The 17,919-nt window shown below is 45.0% G+C and overlaps 2 protein-coding genes across 3 annotated transcripts in view; one reads left to right on the top strand and one right to left on the bottom strand.

Moving 5' to 3' along the window:
* The window catches only part of tdp2b (tyrosyl-DNA phosphodiesterase 2b), a 21,204-nt gene extending 16,590 nt beyond the window's left edge, over positions 1-4,614 (bottom strand). Inside the window, exons 1-2 of the mRNA XM_067995752.1 lie at positions 3,973-4,614; positions 968-1,113 (exon numbers count right to left, since the gene is read on the bottom strand). Of these exons, the coding sequence (XP_067851853.1) occupies positions 968-1,113; positions 3,973-4,191 (365 nt within the window). The 5' untranslated portion in view covers positions 4,192-4,614. The remainder of the gene's footprint in view (positions 1-967; positions 1,114-3,972) is intronic.
* Positions 4,615-7,595: 2,981 nt separating this feature from the next.
* On the top strand, positions 7,596-17,919 carry acot13 (acyl-CoA thioesterase 13). Of its 2 annotated transcripts, none has more exons than XM_068001442.1 (3): positions 7,596-7,791; positions 16,608-16,792; positions 17,672-17,919. In XM_068001442.1, the coding sequence occupies exons 1-3, from the start codon at positions 7,708-7,710 to the stop codon at positions 17,826-17,828; spliced, it is 426 nt and encodes a 141-aa protein (XP_067857543.1). In that variant the 5' UTR covers positions 7,596-7,707; the 3' UTR covers positions 17,829-17,919. The 2 variants fall into 2 exon arrangements, with proteins under 2 accessions (XP_067857543.1, XP_067857548.1); XM_068001447.1 differs by having other exon boundaries at positions 7,597-7,736.

Below are 17,919 nucleotides of genomic sequence, written 5' to 3'. Positions count from 1 at the left end.
TCTCCTACAGCAATAGTGCTGTAGTATAAATATGGAGAAACTTTAAGCATGGCTTTAGAGTACTGTGTCTGAGGTATAATCTGCCACTTTTAAAACCTCTTTGGCTGTGGACTGAAACAGTAAGGCAATATGAGAAATGTCCAGGTATAGACTTGCATTTATATAGCACCTTTCACGACCCTCAAGACATCCCAAAGCACTTTACAGCCAATGAAGTATTTTTGAAGTGTAGTCACTGTTGTAATGTAGATAGCACTCTGCTGATGTCAAATACCAATGCAACACTGAATCGCAGTACAGATCTCCCTCAAATGGCACTGTCCACCTTTTCCCAAGATATCTACAAAGTGGGTTTTTTGAGGTGGTTCATTAGTGTTCCTGCTCTAGTCCAAGCTGCTGAACTGATGTATTGGCTTCTGAGATGTTGCATCAGGACAAATAATTGATGGAGAAAAAAGTATATATATTTATTTTTAAAGATTTAGAAGGGGAAGGAAAGTGCCGTCTGAGCACTTTTCATATAAAATACTCTCCCAGCTCTGTCGCCATTTATCTTTGTGACAATATTATAAAAAATATGCATCATTTTCTGACTTCATAGAAATGGAAAATTTTGAATTTCTGCCTTCCTTCTTAGCTAGTCTAAGTTTTTATAGGGAGGGTTTGTGCGTATCCCATAACAGGTCTGTCCACTCCAGTGAAAGCGGCACTTTAGGAGCCAATCTGGAGCTGGGCAACTGCACAAAGCTCTTTACCAGCTAAGTGCGACCCTCCCCTACCCAATGCCAAGTGCGACCCTCCCCTACCCAATGCCAAGTGCGACCCCTCCCCTACCCAATGCCAAGTGCGACCCTCCCCTACCCAATGCCAAGTGCGACCCTCCCCTACCCAATGCCAAGTGTGACCCTCCCCTACCCAATGCCAAGTGCGACCCTCCCCTACCCAACGCCAGGTTCAATCACCTCACGATCTCAGGACGTCCCAAAACGCTTTACAACCAATGGAGCACTTTTGATGTGTCGTCACTGTTGTAACGTAGGGAAATGCGGCAGCCAGCTTGCGCACAGCAAACTCCCGCAAGCGAGCAATAAGATGAACGGCCAAATAATCTGCCTTAATGATGTTGGTTGAGAGATAAACACTGGTCAGGACAATGGGGAGAACTCCCCTGCTCTTTTTTGAAATAGTGCCATAGGATCTTTTATGTCTTTGAGCTGATGAGAGAGAGCCAATATGGATTTGTAAAGTGTAGGTCATGTCTAACGAACCTAATTGAATTTTTTGAGGAAGTAACTAAAGTAGTAGACAGGAGAATGTCAGTGGAGGTAGTTTATGTGGACTTCCAAAAGGCATTCAATAAGGTTCCATATAAGAGACTGTTAGCTAGTATTAAAGCTCATGGAATTGAAGGCAAATTGTCGACCTGGTCAGGAGTTTGGTTAGGTGCTAGATGTGGAGGGATAATGGGTATGTATTCGAATTGGAAGTAACTAGTGGTGTCCCACAAGGATCTGTGCTGGGGCCTCAACTTTTTTTATTCATTCGTGAGATGTGGACGTCGCTGGCAGGGCCGGCATTTATTGCCCATCCCTAATTGCCCTCGAGAAGGTGGTGGTGAGCCCCTTCTTGATCTGCTGCAGTCCATGTGGTGAAGGTTCTCCCACAGTGCTGTTAGGTAGCGAGTTCCAAGATTTTGACCCAGCGACGATGAAGGAATGGCGATATATTTTCAAGTCGGGATGGTGTGTGACTTGGAGGGGAACGTGCAGGTGGTGTTGTTCCCATGCACCTGCTGCCCTTGTCCTTCTAGGTGGTAGAAGTTGCGGGTTTGGGAGGTGCTGTCGAAGAAGCCTTGGCAAGTTACTGCAGTGTATCCTTTGGACAGTACACACTGCAGCCACGGAGCGCCGGTAGTGGAGGGAGTGAATGTTTATGGTCATGGATGGGGTGCCAATCAAATGCGCTGCTTTGTCCTGGATGGTGTCGAGCTTCTTGAGTGTTGTTGGAGCTGCACTCATCCAGGCAAGTGGAGAGTATTCCATCACACTCCTGACTTGTGCCTTGTAGATGGTAAAAAGGCTTTGGGGAATCAGGAGGTGAGTCACTCACCGCAGAACACCCAACCTCTGACCTACTCTTGTAGCCACAGTATTTATGTGGCTGGTCCAGTTAAGTTTCTGGTCAATGGTGACCCCCAGGATGTTGATGGGGGATTCAGCAATGGTAATGCCGTTGAATGCCACGGGGAGGTGGTTAGGCTCTCTCTTGTTGGAGATGTCATTGCCTGGCACTTGTCTGGCACAAATGTTACTTGCCACTTATCAGCCCAAGCCTGGATGTTGTCCAGGTCTTGCTGCATGTGGGTACAGATTGTTTCATTATCTGAGGGGGTTGCAATGGAACTAAACACTATGCAGTCATCAGCAAACATCTCCACTTCTGACCTTATGATGGAGGGAAGATCACTGATGAAGCAGCTGAAGATGGTTGTGCCTAGGACACTGCCCTGAGGAACTCCTGCAGCGATATCCTGAGGCTAAGATGATTGGCCTCCAACAACCACTACCATCTTCCTTTGTGCTAGGTATGACTCCAGCCACTGGAGAGCTTTCCCCTGATTCCCATTGACTTCAATTTACTAGGGCTCCTGGTGCCACACTCGGTCAAATGCTTCCTTGATGTCAAGGGCAGTCACTCTCGCCCCACCTATTCACTATATTAATGACTTAGATAACACAATAGAGGGCCATATATCGAACTTTGCCGATGACACAAAGATTGGTGGTATAGTAAGTAGTATAGACGGGAGCATAAAATTACAAAGAGACATCGATAAATTAAGTGAGTGGGCAAAACTGAGGCAGATGGATTTAAACACAGGTAAATGCAAAATCATCCATTTTGGACCAAAAAAGGATAAATCTGAGTATTTTTTAAATGTTGAAAAGCTAGGAACAGTGGAAGTCCAAAGAGATTGGGAATCCACGTACAAAAAAAAAATCAAAAAGGCTATTGGAACGTCAGCTTTTATAACTAGAGGGCTCGAATATAAAGGGGAGGAAGTTTTGCCACAGCTATACAAAGCCCTGGTTAGACCATATCTGGAGTACTGTGCACAGTTCTGGGTACCGCACCTTAGAAAAGGATATATTGGCCTTGAAGGAGTGCAGCGCAGATTCACCAGAATGTTACCAGGGCTCCAAGGGTTAGATTATGAAGAGAGATTACATAAATTAGGCTTGTATTCCCTGGAATATAGAAGTTTAAGGGGTGATTTGATTGAGGTTTGTAAGAAATTGATAGGGTACATAGAAAGAAACTTTTTCCACCAGTGGGGGAGTCTAGGTCAAGGGAACATAACCTTAAAATCAGAGCCAAGCCATTCAGGAGAGAAGATAGGAAACATTTCTTCACGCAAAGGGTGGTAGAAGTGTGGAGCTCTCTCCCGTAAAAAGCAATAAATGCTAGCTCAATTAATAATTTTAAATCTGAGATCGATAAGATTTTTGCTGGCCAAGGGCATTAAGAGATATGGAACCACGGCCAGTAAGTGGAGTTAGGATACAGATCAGCTGTGATCTAATTGAATGGCGGAACAGGCTTGAGGGGCTGAATGGCCCACTCCTGTTCCTACGTCCACCTGAGAGGGCATTCGGTTTAACGTCCCATCCGAAAGACAGTGAACATCTAGTGATGGGCAATAGAGTCAGATTTGTCAGCATTACCCACATCCTGTACACAAATAAAATGGTACATCCCATTCTCCTCCCAACAGTAAATGGATTATTGTGGTACCTCCAACGCCTCTCTCCACCATCCACCATCCTCCCCCTCCTCCTCCTCCTCCAAACAGTAAATAGATCATTGTGGCACCTCCAACGCCTCCCTCCACCATCCTCCCTCCCCTCTCTATAGCACTTGAATGAGGTTATCACTAAAAGGCCACCAACTTTTGCTGCTCAGTGAACCTACTTCTAAGAGCCAGTCATTTTCCGCCAGGTAACACTGAGCTACGGCTTCGTCCGTACCGGTCACAACAGCGAATTCAGCACAAAGACCCACACGGCCTTGGCGCCTCTTCTCCTCCTCCGGTGGACCCAGTGCATCATTCGGCTCTTCTTGCGGAGGGGCGGCCGCTGTATGAGGGTCGGGGCCGGCCAGCCTCGCCCTTTTACTCTGTGGCCCGCTCATGACGGGAACCCGCGGCGGCGGCGGCCGAACCAACTGTAACGAAAAATGGAAGGTGGCGACTGCCGCCGTTCGATCCCCAGGCTCGCATTCGGCGTTCTGATTCCACCTCTGCTGCTCCTCCTCTTCCGTAAAACACAGCCTGCAGCCACATACACTCTCAGCATTACCACAGCGCCTGTACTCTGATTAGAGGAGGGGAGGGGAGCCTCCAACACCCCCCAGCAGGGAGGCTGCATTCTCGCACATCCCTCAAGCGTCACTCTAACGAACATCTGTCGTTAACAGCTGCTGCAATCCCTGCTCACACACTCATTCCAACACTATATTGGGCCATTTCACGGAAAGCCAGGCCACGTCTCCCTTCTGTGGCCTTGAGGAAACTTTTCCATATTTATTTGGAGTGGGAGAGGTTGCAGTCCCTGTTTTCCGCTCCTCAGTTTTTGGCTGCACTTCAGCCCTCCAGGCGCTTCTGACCGTTGACCAAAAGGGTTGCCAACTCTGGTTGGGAATATTCCTGGAGATTTCATCACATGACTTCCCACCTCCAACCGCCCCATCAGTCAAACAGCCTTTTTTCCCCCAATTCCAATAATTTTTAAAACTAATAAACAGAAATGTTCAAAGAAAATGAAAAAGACACAATTATTTTAATACTCCTATGATTTTTCTCCTGGGGTTGCTCACAGCAGTGCCCTGGAGATTAATCTTCGATTCCTGGAGACTCCAGGACAATCCTAGAGGGTTGGCAACCCTATTGACCACCCTTCTTCCAGTTCTGACGAAAGGTCAGCGACCTGACACATTACCTCTGTTTCTTTCTCCACAGATGCTGCCTGACTTGCTGAGTGTTTCCAGCATTTTCTGTTCTTATTACTATTGATCACCCGGTTGGTAGGGGGGTGGTGCAGGCAGGTTGGAGGACCTTCTCGTGGGTCTGCTCCAGGGCCTGGCCAAAATCGCTGTTCACAGGTCCAAGGTGCATAGGATCCATGGGCAGTGTTGCTCCAAGAACTGCCTGCCTCTGTTTCGTGGCCTTGTGTGCACCCGAGGGAGGGATCACGTGGTGTTCACTGGTACGTTCGAGGCCTTCCGCGAACGGTGGGCACTGCAGGATCTTACTTGTATCATAGATGATGAGGACCAGATTATAATTTAGTTCATTTTATTTCTGAGCTGTATTAGTGGTACCCTCCTCTTGAGGGGAACACTTGCAGTGATGTTGTTGTTTAGATGGCACTGGGAACCATTTCTATTTCAATAGGCCAATAGAATTTCTATAGTCCAGCTCACACTCATAGGCGGGGCTTACACATGAAGAATGGTCACCTGGGTGAAGCACCAGAGTGGGGCTCCATCGATCTCACCCTCACTTCCAAACCATCACTGCCATTTGTTCTTACATTTAGTGCAATCTGGCTACAGTGATTGATTTGAACATGCCCCCAAATGATCACTAAACCCAATCGTGGCAATCCCATCCTGCCTTGAAGGACGGCCGCCCACCCAAAATGGGCAACATGAGCAAAGTGTCCCTCAGCTGCCAGTGAGCAGCACTGAGAGCAGGTTCTCCCATTAAAGTACAAATTAACTTTTGAAGTGTAGTCGCTGTTGTAATGTAGGAAATGCAGCAGCCAATTTGCACACAGCAAGGTCCCGTAAATAGCAATGTGATAATGACCATATAATCTGTTTTTGTGATATTGGTTGAGGGATAAATATTGGCCAGGACATTGGGTAGAACTCCCCTGCTTTTCTTCGAAATAGTGCCGTGGGATCTTTTACGTTCACCTGAGAGGGCAGACGGGGCCTCGGTTTAATGTCTCTTCTAAAGGACGGCATCTTCGATAGTGCAGCACTCCCTTAGTACTGAATGTCAGCCTTGACATTGTGCTCAAGTCTCTGGAGTGGGACTTGAACTCACAACCTTCAGACTCAGAGGCGAGGGTGCTACCAATTGTGCGACGGACATTGATGGTTTTAATTTGACCACCTCAGCTGCTTGGCGAAACTCCTTTGATTGCCTGCGAAATCTCCCAGAAATTGATAGTTCAACTCCCTGACGCCATTTGTTTATAAAGTTAGAAGCTGCAAGAGTGCCAGGTGAGGGAGAAGGACACTGGTGACAAGTTCCACTGTAGAAGCAGTGTACGAAACTTTTTTTTAACAGCCTTAAACATTAGCAGAAACCTATTTTACTTCAAACAGTCACACCATCTATGCTTCATTTTTCTAATATACTTTACATAAAATTATGTGGAATCTACAGCACAAAAACAGGCCATTCAGCCCAACTGGTCTATGTCGGTGTTTATACTCCACATGACTCTCCTCCCACTCTAATTATCTCTTTCCACCCTGCCTCCCGTATCCCTCTATTCCCTTTTCCCTTCAGTATGCATCAAGCCTCCCCTTCAATGCTATCAGCTTCAACTTCTCCATGTTGCAGCCAGTTCCACATTCTCACCACTCTCTGTGTAAATAAATTCCTCCCAAATTCTTTGTTTGATCCTATTTCTCATCTAAATGCTGCCCCTCGATGACATCATCCGAAAACACAATATCAGGTTCCACATGCACACCGAGGACACCCAGCTCTACCTCACCACCACCTCTCTTGACCCCTCCACTATCTCATTGGTGTCAGGCTGCTTGTCCGGCATCCAATACTGGATGAGCAGAAATTTCCTCCAATTAAACACTGGGAAAATCAAAGTCACAAACTCCATACCCTAGCCACCGGTTCCATCTCCCTCCCAGTCTCAGGTTGAACCAGATTGTTCATAACCTCTGCGTCCTATTTCACCCTGAGCTGAGTTTCCGACTCCATAATCCTCTCCATCACCAAGACCACCATTTCCGCCTCTGTAACATCGCCCGTCTCCGCCCTTGCCTCAGCTCATCTGCTGCTATAACCCTCACCCATGCTTTTGTTACCTTCAGATTCCACTATTCCAATGCTCTCCTGGCCAACATCCCATCTTCCACCCTTCATAAACTTGAGCTCATCTAAAACTCTGCTGCCAGATCGCCTTGCTCCTCTATTCCATTTAGTTTCTTACCTTCCAAGGAATAAATGGCTTCCTTATTCCTCCCACTTCGCTATATATGCTGCTTTGGAGAATGAGGAAATTGCAGGTGGCAATGTTAAAAAGTCTTACAGTAATGCAGATGATTGGTTACTAAAACAATGTTTTAAAAAATTAATAGAGGCCGAAAATTCGTCGCGGAATTTAAAATGACCTGAAACTTGCACAGATCGAAAATGAAAAAGCTACAAGGAACTAAAGTTAGTGACTGTGGTAGTAGAGGGAGCGCCTGAGCCTGTGACTTGTGGAAACTTAGCAGCAGTGGGGCGCTGTGTGAGATCTGGTGCGGAGGCGGAGCTGTCAATCACCTGGAGCTCGAGCTCAGGGCGGTGCAACAGTCCACGCTGCTGCACGAACAACGAGTCTCGTTACAACCCCCTTCCCTTCGTCTGTTGAAGCAGGAATTGCAGCCGGGACAGGATTTAAGGCCATGGCTGGTTCGTCCTTGAACGCTTTCAGGCAGGTCGTCCAGGGTTTAACGGGAGGAACCGGCTTCGATCGGGTTTTGAGTAAGGTAGATAACCGACCGCTTTGCGGCAAGCAATGAATTCCAAAATGTTACTAGCTTTTACTGAAGCAAATTCCATTGGTTTAATCAGGTGCATTTCAGGAAACTAGCAACCTTCCACAACATACCCACATTGTCTGTAAAGATCTGACTGATGAGCATGATTTGTTTTTTTAAACTTGCCTTTATACAGTTCGAGCGAAAATGTTGATAGTTCCTAGATTGGGTGTGGGGTGCAAGCAGTTGTTCCAACTGCATTGATATGATTTAGGAAAATTCCTCCTACTAATCAATGCCTGAAACACTAGCTTGAATCCAATTTATTGACTTCCACAGTCGGTGTTTTGTGTGATGGGATATTTAACAGCACGGTTTCCAGACATTAAGGTGCTACAAACACTAACACTGTGACCTTTGAAAGTTTGCAACTTATAGGCATTGGGTAGCGCAATACCCCTTTACCTGTGGTGTTCCCCAGGGTTAGTGCTGGGACTACTGCTTTCCTTGAGATATATTAATGACTTGGACTTGGGTGTACAGGGCACAGTTTCAAAATTGCAGATGACACAAAACTTGGAAGGGTAGTGAACAATGAAAATCTCCTTCTGGTGGCTATAAGGGCATTAAGTTTGAGCAGCATCAGCCCAGTTCCCAATGGGTAAATGTCACAGCAATTTGTGCTGACATCTCTATCTACCCTGTCAAACCCTTGAATCATGACTAAGGGACAGGAAGCAGAGAGTAGTGGTGAACGGTTGTTTTTTGGACTGGAGGGAGGTATACAGTGGTGTTCCCCAGGGGTCATTGCTGGGACCACTGCTTTTCTTGAGATATATTAATAACTTGGACTTGGGTGTACAGGGCACAATTTCAAAATTTGAAGATGACACAAAACTTGGAAGGGTAGTGAACAATGAACATGGGCAGACACGTGGCAGATGAAATTTAACGCAGAAAATGCAAAGTGAAGAACGAGGAGAGGCAATATAAACTAGAGGGCGCAACTCTAAAAGGGGTATAAGGATAGAGAGATCTGGATGTATATGTGCACAAATCATTGAAGGTGGCAGGGCACGTTGAGAAAGCGGTTTAAAAAAGCATACTGAGTCCTGGGCTTTAAAAATAAGAGGCATAGAGTACAAAAGTATGGAAGTCATGATGAACCTTTATAAAACACTGGTTTGGCCACAACTGGAGTATTGTGTCCATTTCTGGGCACCGCATTTCAGGAAAGATGTGAAGGCCTTAGGGAGGGTTTGGAAGAGATTTACTAGAATGATTCCAGGCATGAGCGACTTTAGTTACGTGGATAGACTGGAGAAGCTGGGGTTGTTCTCCTTGGAACAGAGACAGTTGCAAGGAGATTTGATAGAGGTATTCAAAATCATGAAGGGTCTAGACAGAGTAGATAGAGTGAAATTGATCCCATTGGCAAAAGTGTCAACGACTAGAGGACATAGATTTAAGGTGATTGGCAAAAGAACCAAAGATGATATGAGGAAAAACGTTTTTACACAGCGAGTGGTTAGGATCTGGAATGCACTGCCCGAGGGGGTGGTGGAGACAGATTCAGTCATGGCCTTCAAAAGGGAACTGGATAAGTACTTGAAAGGAAAAAATTTGCAGGGCTACGGGGAAAAGGCATGGAGCAGGACTAGCTGGATTGCTCTTTCATAGAGCCGGCGTGGACACGATGGGCCGAATGGCCTCCTTCCATGCTGTAACCTTCTATGATTCTACGATAAACACCTCAATTAGATCTATACTCAAGCTTTTCTCTGTTGATGTCATCCAGTACTTGCATGTGTGCAAAGTTGCATAGACTAGGCTCGTATTCCTGTAGTACATGCCAAGTCAGTGCAACTTTGAGTTGCACACATGCAAGTACGGGATAATATCAACAGGGCAAAACTTGTGTGTGGGGGGGTGGTATGTGATGGAGTTGGTTTCTTTTTCTTCTGTAAGTAGACGCAACCATGTAGAAATCAGTGCCATTTAGCTGATGCCACCTATCCTGAGGAGAACATGTCCACTTCACTTGATTCAAGTGTCTTCCTGTTCTGTCGAGAAGCCCTTCAATTGAAGTTTTCTCTTAAAACGAAGTGCTTAAGGACTAATGTGGCAGCTGTAAGATTCTAGGGCTTTACATTCAAAACAATGGCCTGGAATTTCCTCCGCGGGTGCAAACCGGAAGTTAGATCCGAAAATGTAACCACTCTCACGTCCGTTGTGCCAATGTCAAATTACACTTGCATTTCCTGCAAATCTCATTAGAATACGTCCGAATGTAAAATGGGCATAAATCAGCATAAGCAATATTCTAAGCATGTGGGAGTTTGTGGAGACCGGGTTGATCCTGGGCAACCACATCTGCGGTAAGTGACTGCAACTCGAGGAACTTCGGCTCAGAGTTGTTGAGCTGGAGTCCGAGCTGCAGACATTGTGATGCATCATAGAGGGGGAGAGTTATCTGGACACTTTGATCCAGGAGGCAGTCACATCCCTTAGGTTAGGTAGTAGTTTAGAGTTGGTGAGTGGTCAGGGACAGGAGGATATGATTGCGAGTCAGGCAGGTATGGGGACCCTGGATGCAAAGATGGAGGAGCCTCAGCCCTTGACCTTGTCCAACAGATACGAGTTACTTGCCTCAGTCGCCTAGACTGGAATTTTTCACATCTGGAACGCTGCCCGCTTGTGACCTTTTCCTGCACCAAGACCTAAACCATTCATTTGTAAACAATTTTACAACACCAAGTTATAGTCCAGCAATTTTATTTTAAATTCACAAGCTTTCGGAGATTTTCTCCTTCCTCAGGCAAATGTTTCAAGATCTCCTTGAAGCCTACGCATTTATACATATTGAACAATAATACATGGTGTTTACAGACTGCCCCTGCAACTGCCCGTTGCCAAGGCAATCACCGTGTTCAGACAGAGAGGTGTTACCTGCAGAACCTCCGAATACACATTCAACAAAAAAACAAACAGGGAAAAAAAACAGAGAAAAAAAAACACAGAGAGAGGCAGAAACATCCGGAAGGCAGAGAGAGCCAGCAAATGACCCATTATATTAAAAACAGATAACATTTGTTCGCTGGTGGGGTAACGTGTAGCGTGACATGAACCCAAGATCCCGGTTGAGGCCGTCCTCATGGGTGCGGAACTTGGCTATCAATTTCTGCTCGACGATTTTGCGTTGTCGTGTGTCTCGAAGGCCGCCTTGGAGTACGCTTACCCGAAGGTCGGTGGATGAATGTCCATGACTGCTGAAGTGTTCCCCGACTGGGAGGGAACCCTCCTGTTTGGCGATTGTTGCGCGGTGTCCGTTCATCCGTTGTCGCAGCGTCTGCATGGTCTCGCCAATGTACCATGCTCTGGGGCATCCTTTCCTGCAACGTATGAGGTAGACAACGTTGGCTGACATCATAAACCATTCATGCCATCACAGATTGATTTCTCAAAGATTCTCCTTGATGGCCTCCATTTTTTGACAAAGTTCAATTAATCCAGAACTCTGCAGCTCCCTCGCACAAAGCCCTGCAGCCCCTGTCCTTGCCAAGCTCCACATGCTCCCTACCACCCTTGCTACTCTCTTTTATTCTAAAACCTCCTAAAGACCTATCTTTTCTATGATGCTCTCTATTTCCCCTTTTAATCTTTCCTGTAACCTTGACAGTATCTTTTCCCCAATGTAAACCATTTTGAAATTGTCTGCTATGAAAGGGGTGCTATACACATGCAAATTGTTAATATCTGTATCATTTTTTATATAGAACATGTGATGGGTTTAATATAAAATCACATCCCTCATTGACCAAAATATTTTAATTTTACTCTAATGTATTCGAAGATACAGTGCTCATTGTTCCCGATTAAGGATAATGTTATATCACATTACGAAGCAATATTATTTTAATGACTTATACTAATGTTATGTTATGTAAACATTTATAAGAAAACAAGATCCTTGAGGATTTTGTAGAATCAGTCTGGGTGGAGTTAAGAAGCACCAAGGGGCAGAAAACACTGGTGGGAGTTGTCTCTAGGCCTCCAAACAGTAGTGGTAATGTAGGGAATGGCATCAAACAGGAAATTAGAGATGCATGTATCAAGGATACTACAGTAATCATAGGTGACTGTAATCTACATATAGACTGGCCAAACCAAATTAGCAATAATACTGTGGAGGATGAATTCCTGGAGTGTGTACAAGATGGTTTTTTAGACCAGTACGTTGAGGAGCCAACCAGAGAACAGGCTATCCTAGATTGGGTATTGTGCAATGAGAAGGGGTTAATTAATAATCTTGTTGTGCGGGGTCCTTTAGGGAAGGACCATAACACGATAGAATTCTTCATTTAAGATGGAAAGTGAAGTAGTCCAATCCGAAACTAGGGTCCTAAATCTAAACAAAGGAAACTACGAAGGTATGAGGAGTGAGTTGGCTATGATAGATTGGGAAGCTTCATTAAAAGGCATGACAGTGGATAGGGCAATGGCTAACATTTAAGGAACGAATGCATGAATTGCAACAATTATACATTCCTTTCTGGCGCAAAAACACAAAAGGAAAAGCGGCCCAACCATGGCTAACAAAAGAAATTAAGAATAGTATTAAATCCAAAGAGGAGTCATATAAAGTTGCCAGAAAAAATAGCAAGCCTGAGGATTGGGAGCAGTTTACAATTCAGCAAAAAAGGACCAAGAGATTGATTAAGAGGGGAAAAAATAGAGTGTGAGGGTAAACTTGCAAGGAACATAAAAGTGGACTGTAAAAGCTTCTACAAGTATGTAAAAAGAAAAAGATTAGTGAAGACAAATGTAGGTCCCTTACAGTCAGAAACAGGAGAATTTATAATGGGGAACAAGGAAATGGCAGAACAATTAAACAAATACTTTGGTTCTGTCTTCATGGAAGAGGACACAAATAACTTCCCAGAAATGCTAGGGAACCAAGGGACTAGTGAGAAGGAGGAATTAAAGGAAATTAGTATTAGTAAAAAAATAGCGCTGGAGAAATTAATAGGACTTAAAGCCGATAAATCCCCAGGGCCTGATAATCTGCATCCCAGAGTACTGAAAGAGGTAGCCATGGAAATAGTGGGTGCATTAGTTGTCATCTTCCAAAATTCTATAGATTATGGAACAGTTCCTGCAGATTGGAGGGTGGCAAATGTAACCCCACTATTTAACAAAGGAGGGAGAGAGAAAACAGGGAACTACAGACCGGTTAGCCTAACACCGGTAATAGGGAAAATGCTAGAGTATTATAAAGGATGTGATAACAGGACACTTAGAAAATATCAAAGGGATTAGACAAAGTCTAATGAAAGGCCCTGTATAACTGCACTAAGACGTCCTTGCTCCTGTACTCAAATCCTGTTGCAATGAAGGCCAACATACCATTTGCCTTCCTAACTGCTTGCTGCACCTGCATGTTTGTTTTCAGTGACTGGTGTACAAGGACACCCAGGTCTTTACAGTCTTTATGAAAGGGAAATCATGTTTGACAAACCTACTGGAGTTTTTTGAGAATGTAACTGGTAGAATAGATAAGGGAGAACCAGTAGATGTGATTTATTTGGATTTTCGGAAGGCCTTTAATAAAGTCCCACGTAAGAGGTTAGTGTGCAACACTAAAGCACATGGGATTGGCAGTAATATACTGGCATGGATTGAAAATTGATTAACAGATAGGAAACAAAGAGTAGGAATAAATGGGTCTTTTTCCGGGTGGCAGGCAGTGACTAGTGAGATACCGCAGGGATCAGTGCTTGGGCCCCAGCTATTCACAATATATATCAATGATTTGGATGAGGGAACCAAATGTAATATTTCCAAGTTTGCTGATGACACAAAACTAGTTGGGATTGTGAGTTGTGAGGAGGATGCAAAGAGGCTTCAAGGCGATTTAGACAAGTTGAGAGAGTGGGCAAATGCAGTATAATGTGGATAAATGTGAAGTTATCCACTTCGGAAGGAAAAACAGAAAGGCAGAGTGTTATTTAAATGGTGACAGATTGGGAAATGTTGATGTACAAAGGGACCTGGGTGTCCTTGTACACCAGTCGCTGAAAGCAAACATACAGGTGCAGCAAGCAGTTAGGAAGGCAAATGGTATTTCGGCCTTCATTGCAAGAGGATTTGAGTACAGGAGCAAGGACGTCTTACTGCAGTTATACAGGGTCTTGGTGAGACCACACCTGGAGTATTGTGTGCAGTTTTGGTCTCCTTACCTAAGAAAGGATATACTTGCCATAGAGGGAGTGCAGCGTAGGTTCACCAGACTGATTCCTGGGATGGCAGGACTGTCGTATGAGGAGAGATTGGGTCGACTCGGCCTGTATTCACTCGAGTTTAGAAGAATGAGAAGGGATCTCATTGAAACATATAAAATTCTGACAGGGTTAGACAGACTGGATGCAGGGAGGATGTTTCCCCTGGCTGGGGGGTCCAGAACGAGGGGTCACAGTCTCAGGATACGGGGTAGGACATTTAGGACTGAGATGAGGAGAAATGTCTTCAATCAGAAGGTGATGAACCTGTGGAATTCTCTACCACAGAAGGCTGTGGAGGCCAAGTCACAATATATTTAAGAAGGAGCTAGATAGATTTCTAGATACAAAAGGCATCAAGGGGTATGGGGAGAGAGTGGAAATATGGTATTGAGATAGAGGATCAGCCATGATCATATTGAATGGCGGAGCAGGCTCGAAGGGCCGAATGGCCTACTCCTGCTCCTATTTTCTATGTCTATGTTTAGGATTTTGATAATCTCATCATTTTTCAGAGGGCTACAGTGGTGGTTGTGTTTTTCAGAATAATGAATTTAAAAGCACGTCATAAGCCAATAGACAAACAAGCATATGTGGGACGTGCTGGATGTCGCCAGAAACTTTGGCAGCACGGATGTCCTGGCGCTACCTCTGGCCCACGGTCAAAGCCGTCCAGGCGCTAAAAGTCACACTTGGCCCTCATGTCACTAGGTGTGTCGAGGATACTCGAGTGTGTGGAGCGATCCCATCTGAGCTGACCCTGGTTTGGATGGAATTTCTCATCAGCGCGAGGCCCCGAAACCTCCCTCAGGAGCCTGTGCTTCACAATTGAGCTGTCTCTCGGAAATCCCCTCCGTACCATTTCATTCTGCACCGTGGGAATTCCTGTACAGGCTGCTCCTGCACACTCTCCACCTCCTCGTCTTCCGTCTGGACACTCCTTAGCGTACCGTCTTGCCTTCCGGCAGAGGATGGGAACCCCAATGGAGGGCTCTAATGTGGGAGTCCTCCCCTGCACCATTGAGTATGTGGGGTGGAGAGTGTTGCGCGAAGCAGTACCGTCCAATAGGGTTTCAAGTCGCTTCACGGACTCCCAGGCTGCCTGTAACTTTTACAGCCTGCGTGAGTCCGTGTTTCACATTTACACTGAGTGTGAGAGGTTGCAGCCCCTGTTCTACTATTTGAAGGGGCTGCTCCTAAACTTCTGGCCACCCGGAGTGGGGTGGGGGGGGGGGGGGGGGGGGGGAGGAGGAGGACACGGCCAAGTCGGGGGTCTGCTCCTGGGCCCAGCTAAGGTGGCCATCCACAGCTCCAGGTTGGACATGACCCGTGGGGGCAGTCGCTCTGGCTGCCAGCCTCCCTTCCACAGCTTTATCCGTGGCCGGGCAGCCCTGGAGAGGGAGCACACATTGTCTGCAGGTACACTCGAGGCCTTCAACGACTGGAGGGCATATTGGGCACGGGTGGCAATGTTATCATTTAATTTAAGTTTCCATTGTTTTTTATGATTAAAGTTTCTATTAATTGTGCCCCTCTAAAATGGGGACACTTTTATTACATTCTTTGGTTGATTAAGGGTGTCTCCTTAAGGGTTTTTAAGAAAGTACATGTGTGGGCATCGTTCTGCATTCATGTTCTACATTGCAAAAGAGGCAGAGGGGAGATGAGAAATTTTTATGTTGCAGCGAGTTGTTATGATCTGGAACGCACTGCCTGAAAGGGTGGTGGAAGCAGATTCAATAGTAACTTTCAAAAAGGAATTAGATAAATACTTGAAGAGGAAAATCTTGCAGGGCTATGGGGAAAGAGCAGGGGACAAGGACTAATTGGATAGCACTTTCAAAGAGCCGCTACAAGCATGATGGGCCGAACGACTGCCTTCTCTGCTGCGAGAATATGCTACACTAAAGCTTTTGGTGCTTGGAGGATTGTGGCTTAGTTAAAGCTGATGTTAGTTTGCTCAAGAAAATAGTCCCCCGTGGTCTTCTACCAAACCTTTGATCCAACCCCCACTGTGGTGTAATTGTTACTTTCTTTAGAGATTAATATTTCCTGTTTAGGAGCAAGAAATAGAGGTTTTATGCTGCAGCCTTATGGATATTTTATGATCTTGATAAGTTTACTGCAGTAATCAACTGCATTGTTTGTCAATAAAGGAAGACTGGCATTTATTTTGCAGCCTTCACTACCTCAGGACGTCCCACACCGCTTTACAACCAATGAAGTACTTTTGAAGCGTAGTCACTGTTGTAATGTAGGAAACGCAGCAGCCAATTTGCGCACAGCAAGGTCCCACAAACAGCAACATGATAATGACCAGGTAATCTGTTTTAGTGATGTTAGTTGAGGGATAGAAATTGGCTATGACACCGAGGAGCACTCCCCTGCTCTTCTTCGAAATACCGTCATGGGATCTTTTACATCGACCTGGGAAGGGGCTTCGGTTTGACGTCTGATAAGGAACAGTGCTTATGCTTTTTAGCAAAATAGATTATTTTTAAAAGGCAAGCTAATTTCTGATTGAATTATAATTGTGCCTTTTTCCAGATGACCGTTGTTGCAGCTAATCCTGGGAAAATAGTCTGTGAAATGAATGTGGAAGAGGAACATGTGAACCGAGCAGGCACTCTGCATGGAGGACTAACTGCTACTCTTATTGATGTGGTATCAACGGCAGCCTTACTTACTACAGAACGGGCGTTACCAGGAGTTAGTATAGACATGAATGTAACGTGAGTACAATTTTCAAAACTTGGTAAATATAACTAAATTGTTTTGGTGGTACGGTAGCAGTGCTAAAGTCTTGACGCACAGTAATTTATAGCATCCTACGTACAGGATTGCTTTCAAATGCAAAATGTGGTAGTGATGCTATTGATGTTTTGAACTATCTGTAATAGCAGAGAAATGAAGCTGTAAAAAAGCAGGACATAGAATCATACAGTACAGGAGGCCATTTGGCCCATCGTGCCTGTGCTGGCTCTTTGAAGGAGCTATCCAATTAGTCCTACTCCTCTACTCTTTCCCCATAGCCCTGCAAATTTTTCCTTTAATATATATCCAGTTTCCTTTTGAAAGTTACTATTGAATCTGCTTCCACCACCCTTTCAGGCATTGCAGTCCAGATCATAACAACTCGCTGTGTAAAAAAAAATTCTCATCTCCCCTCTTTTGTTAATCATCATAAATCTGAATTTTCTGGCCACCGACCCTCCTGCCAGTGGAAACAGGTTTTTCATATTACTAAACATGCAGTAGATTTTAATATAGGATACATTTTCACTCCCCCGATGCCTCAGCAAGGCAGGTGAGCAATACAGACAAAGAAAATCCCAGGTTTGATTCCTGGTCTTGCCAAGTTCATTGATCTTAATAGGAAGGGCAATAAGGGGCTCTACAATTGGCCTCAGTGACCCTGCAAAAGAGGGAGGGGGAAAACAGCCAGGGTTTAATTGGAAAAAAAAGCATGAATGGGGATTAATTTTAGGGAAATTGCATAATAGGATTTATATTCGACTTTTTTTTGAACTAACATTGATGTCCAACAATTGTGGATTTCTCGATAGCTGAAAATGTAATATTGTGAGGCCTGTCATTGCTTCTCATTTCAGGTACATGAATGCAGCTAAACTGGGAGAGGATATTATCATAACTGCTCAGGTGCTGAAGGAAGGTAAAACACTCGCATTTACGACTGTGGATTTGACTAGCAAAGTAACAGGGAAACTCCTAGCTCAAGGCCGACACACAAAGCATTTGGGCAGCTGAATAACTTCTTGACTCACAAGTGTTCTTGTGTTTGAATGGAGTTACTGTGCTCTAGGAAAACGTGACACAGAAATTAAAGAATTTAATTTCA

The sequence above is a fragment of the Heptranchias perlo genome, chromosome 2 (assembly GCF_035084215.1).
Source record: "Heptranchias perlo isolate sHepPer1 chromosome 2, sHepPer1.hap1, whole genome shotgun sequence".
Lineage (NCBI taxonomy): Eukaryota > Metazoa > Chordata > Chondrichthyes > Hexanchiformes > Hexanchidae > Heptranchias > Heptranchias perlo.
This window is presented reverse-complemented; position numbering and strand designations above follow the sequence as displayed.

What these genes read in the sequence shown, in the direction of transcription:
- acot13 (XM_068001442.1), top strand. Translation starts at nt 7,708, where the DNA reads ATGGCTGGTTCGTCCTTGAACGCTTTCAGGCAGGTCGTCCAGGGTTTA. An exon ending in TCGATCGGGTTTTGAGTAAG is followed by an intron (nt 7,792 to 16,607) that starts GTAGATAACCGA and finishes GCCTTTTTCCAG; the next exon opens with ATGACCGTTGTTGCAGCTAA. An exon ending in AGTATAGACATGAATGTAAC is followed by an intron (nt 16,793 to 17,671) that starts GTGAGTACAATT and finishes TTCTCATTTCAG; the next exon opens with GTACATGAATGCAGCTAAAC.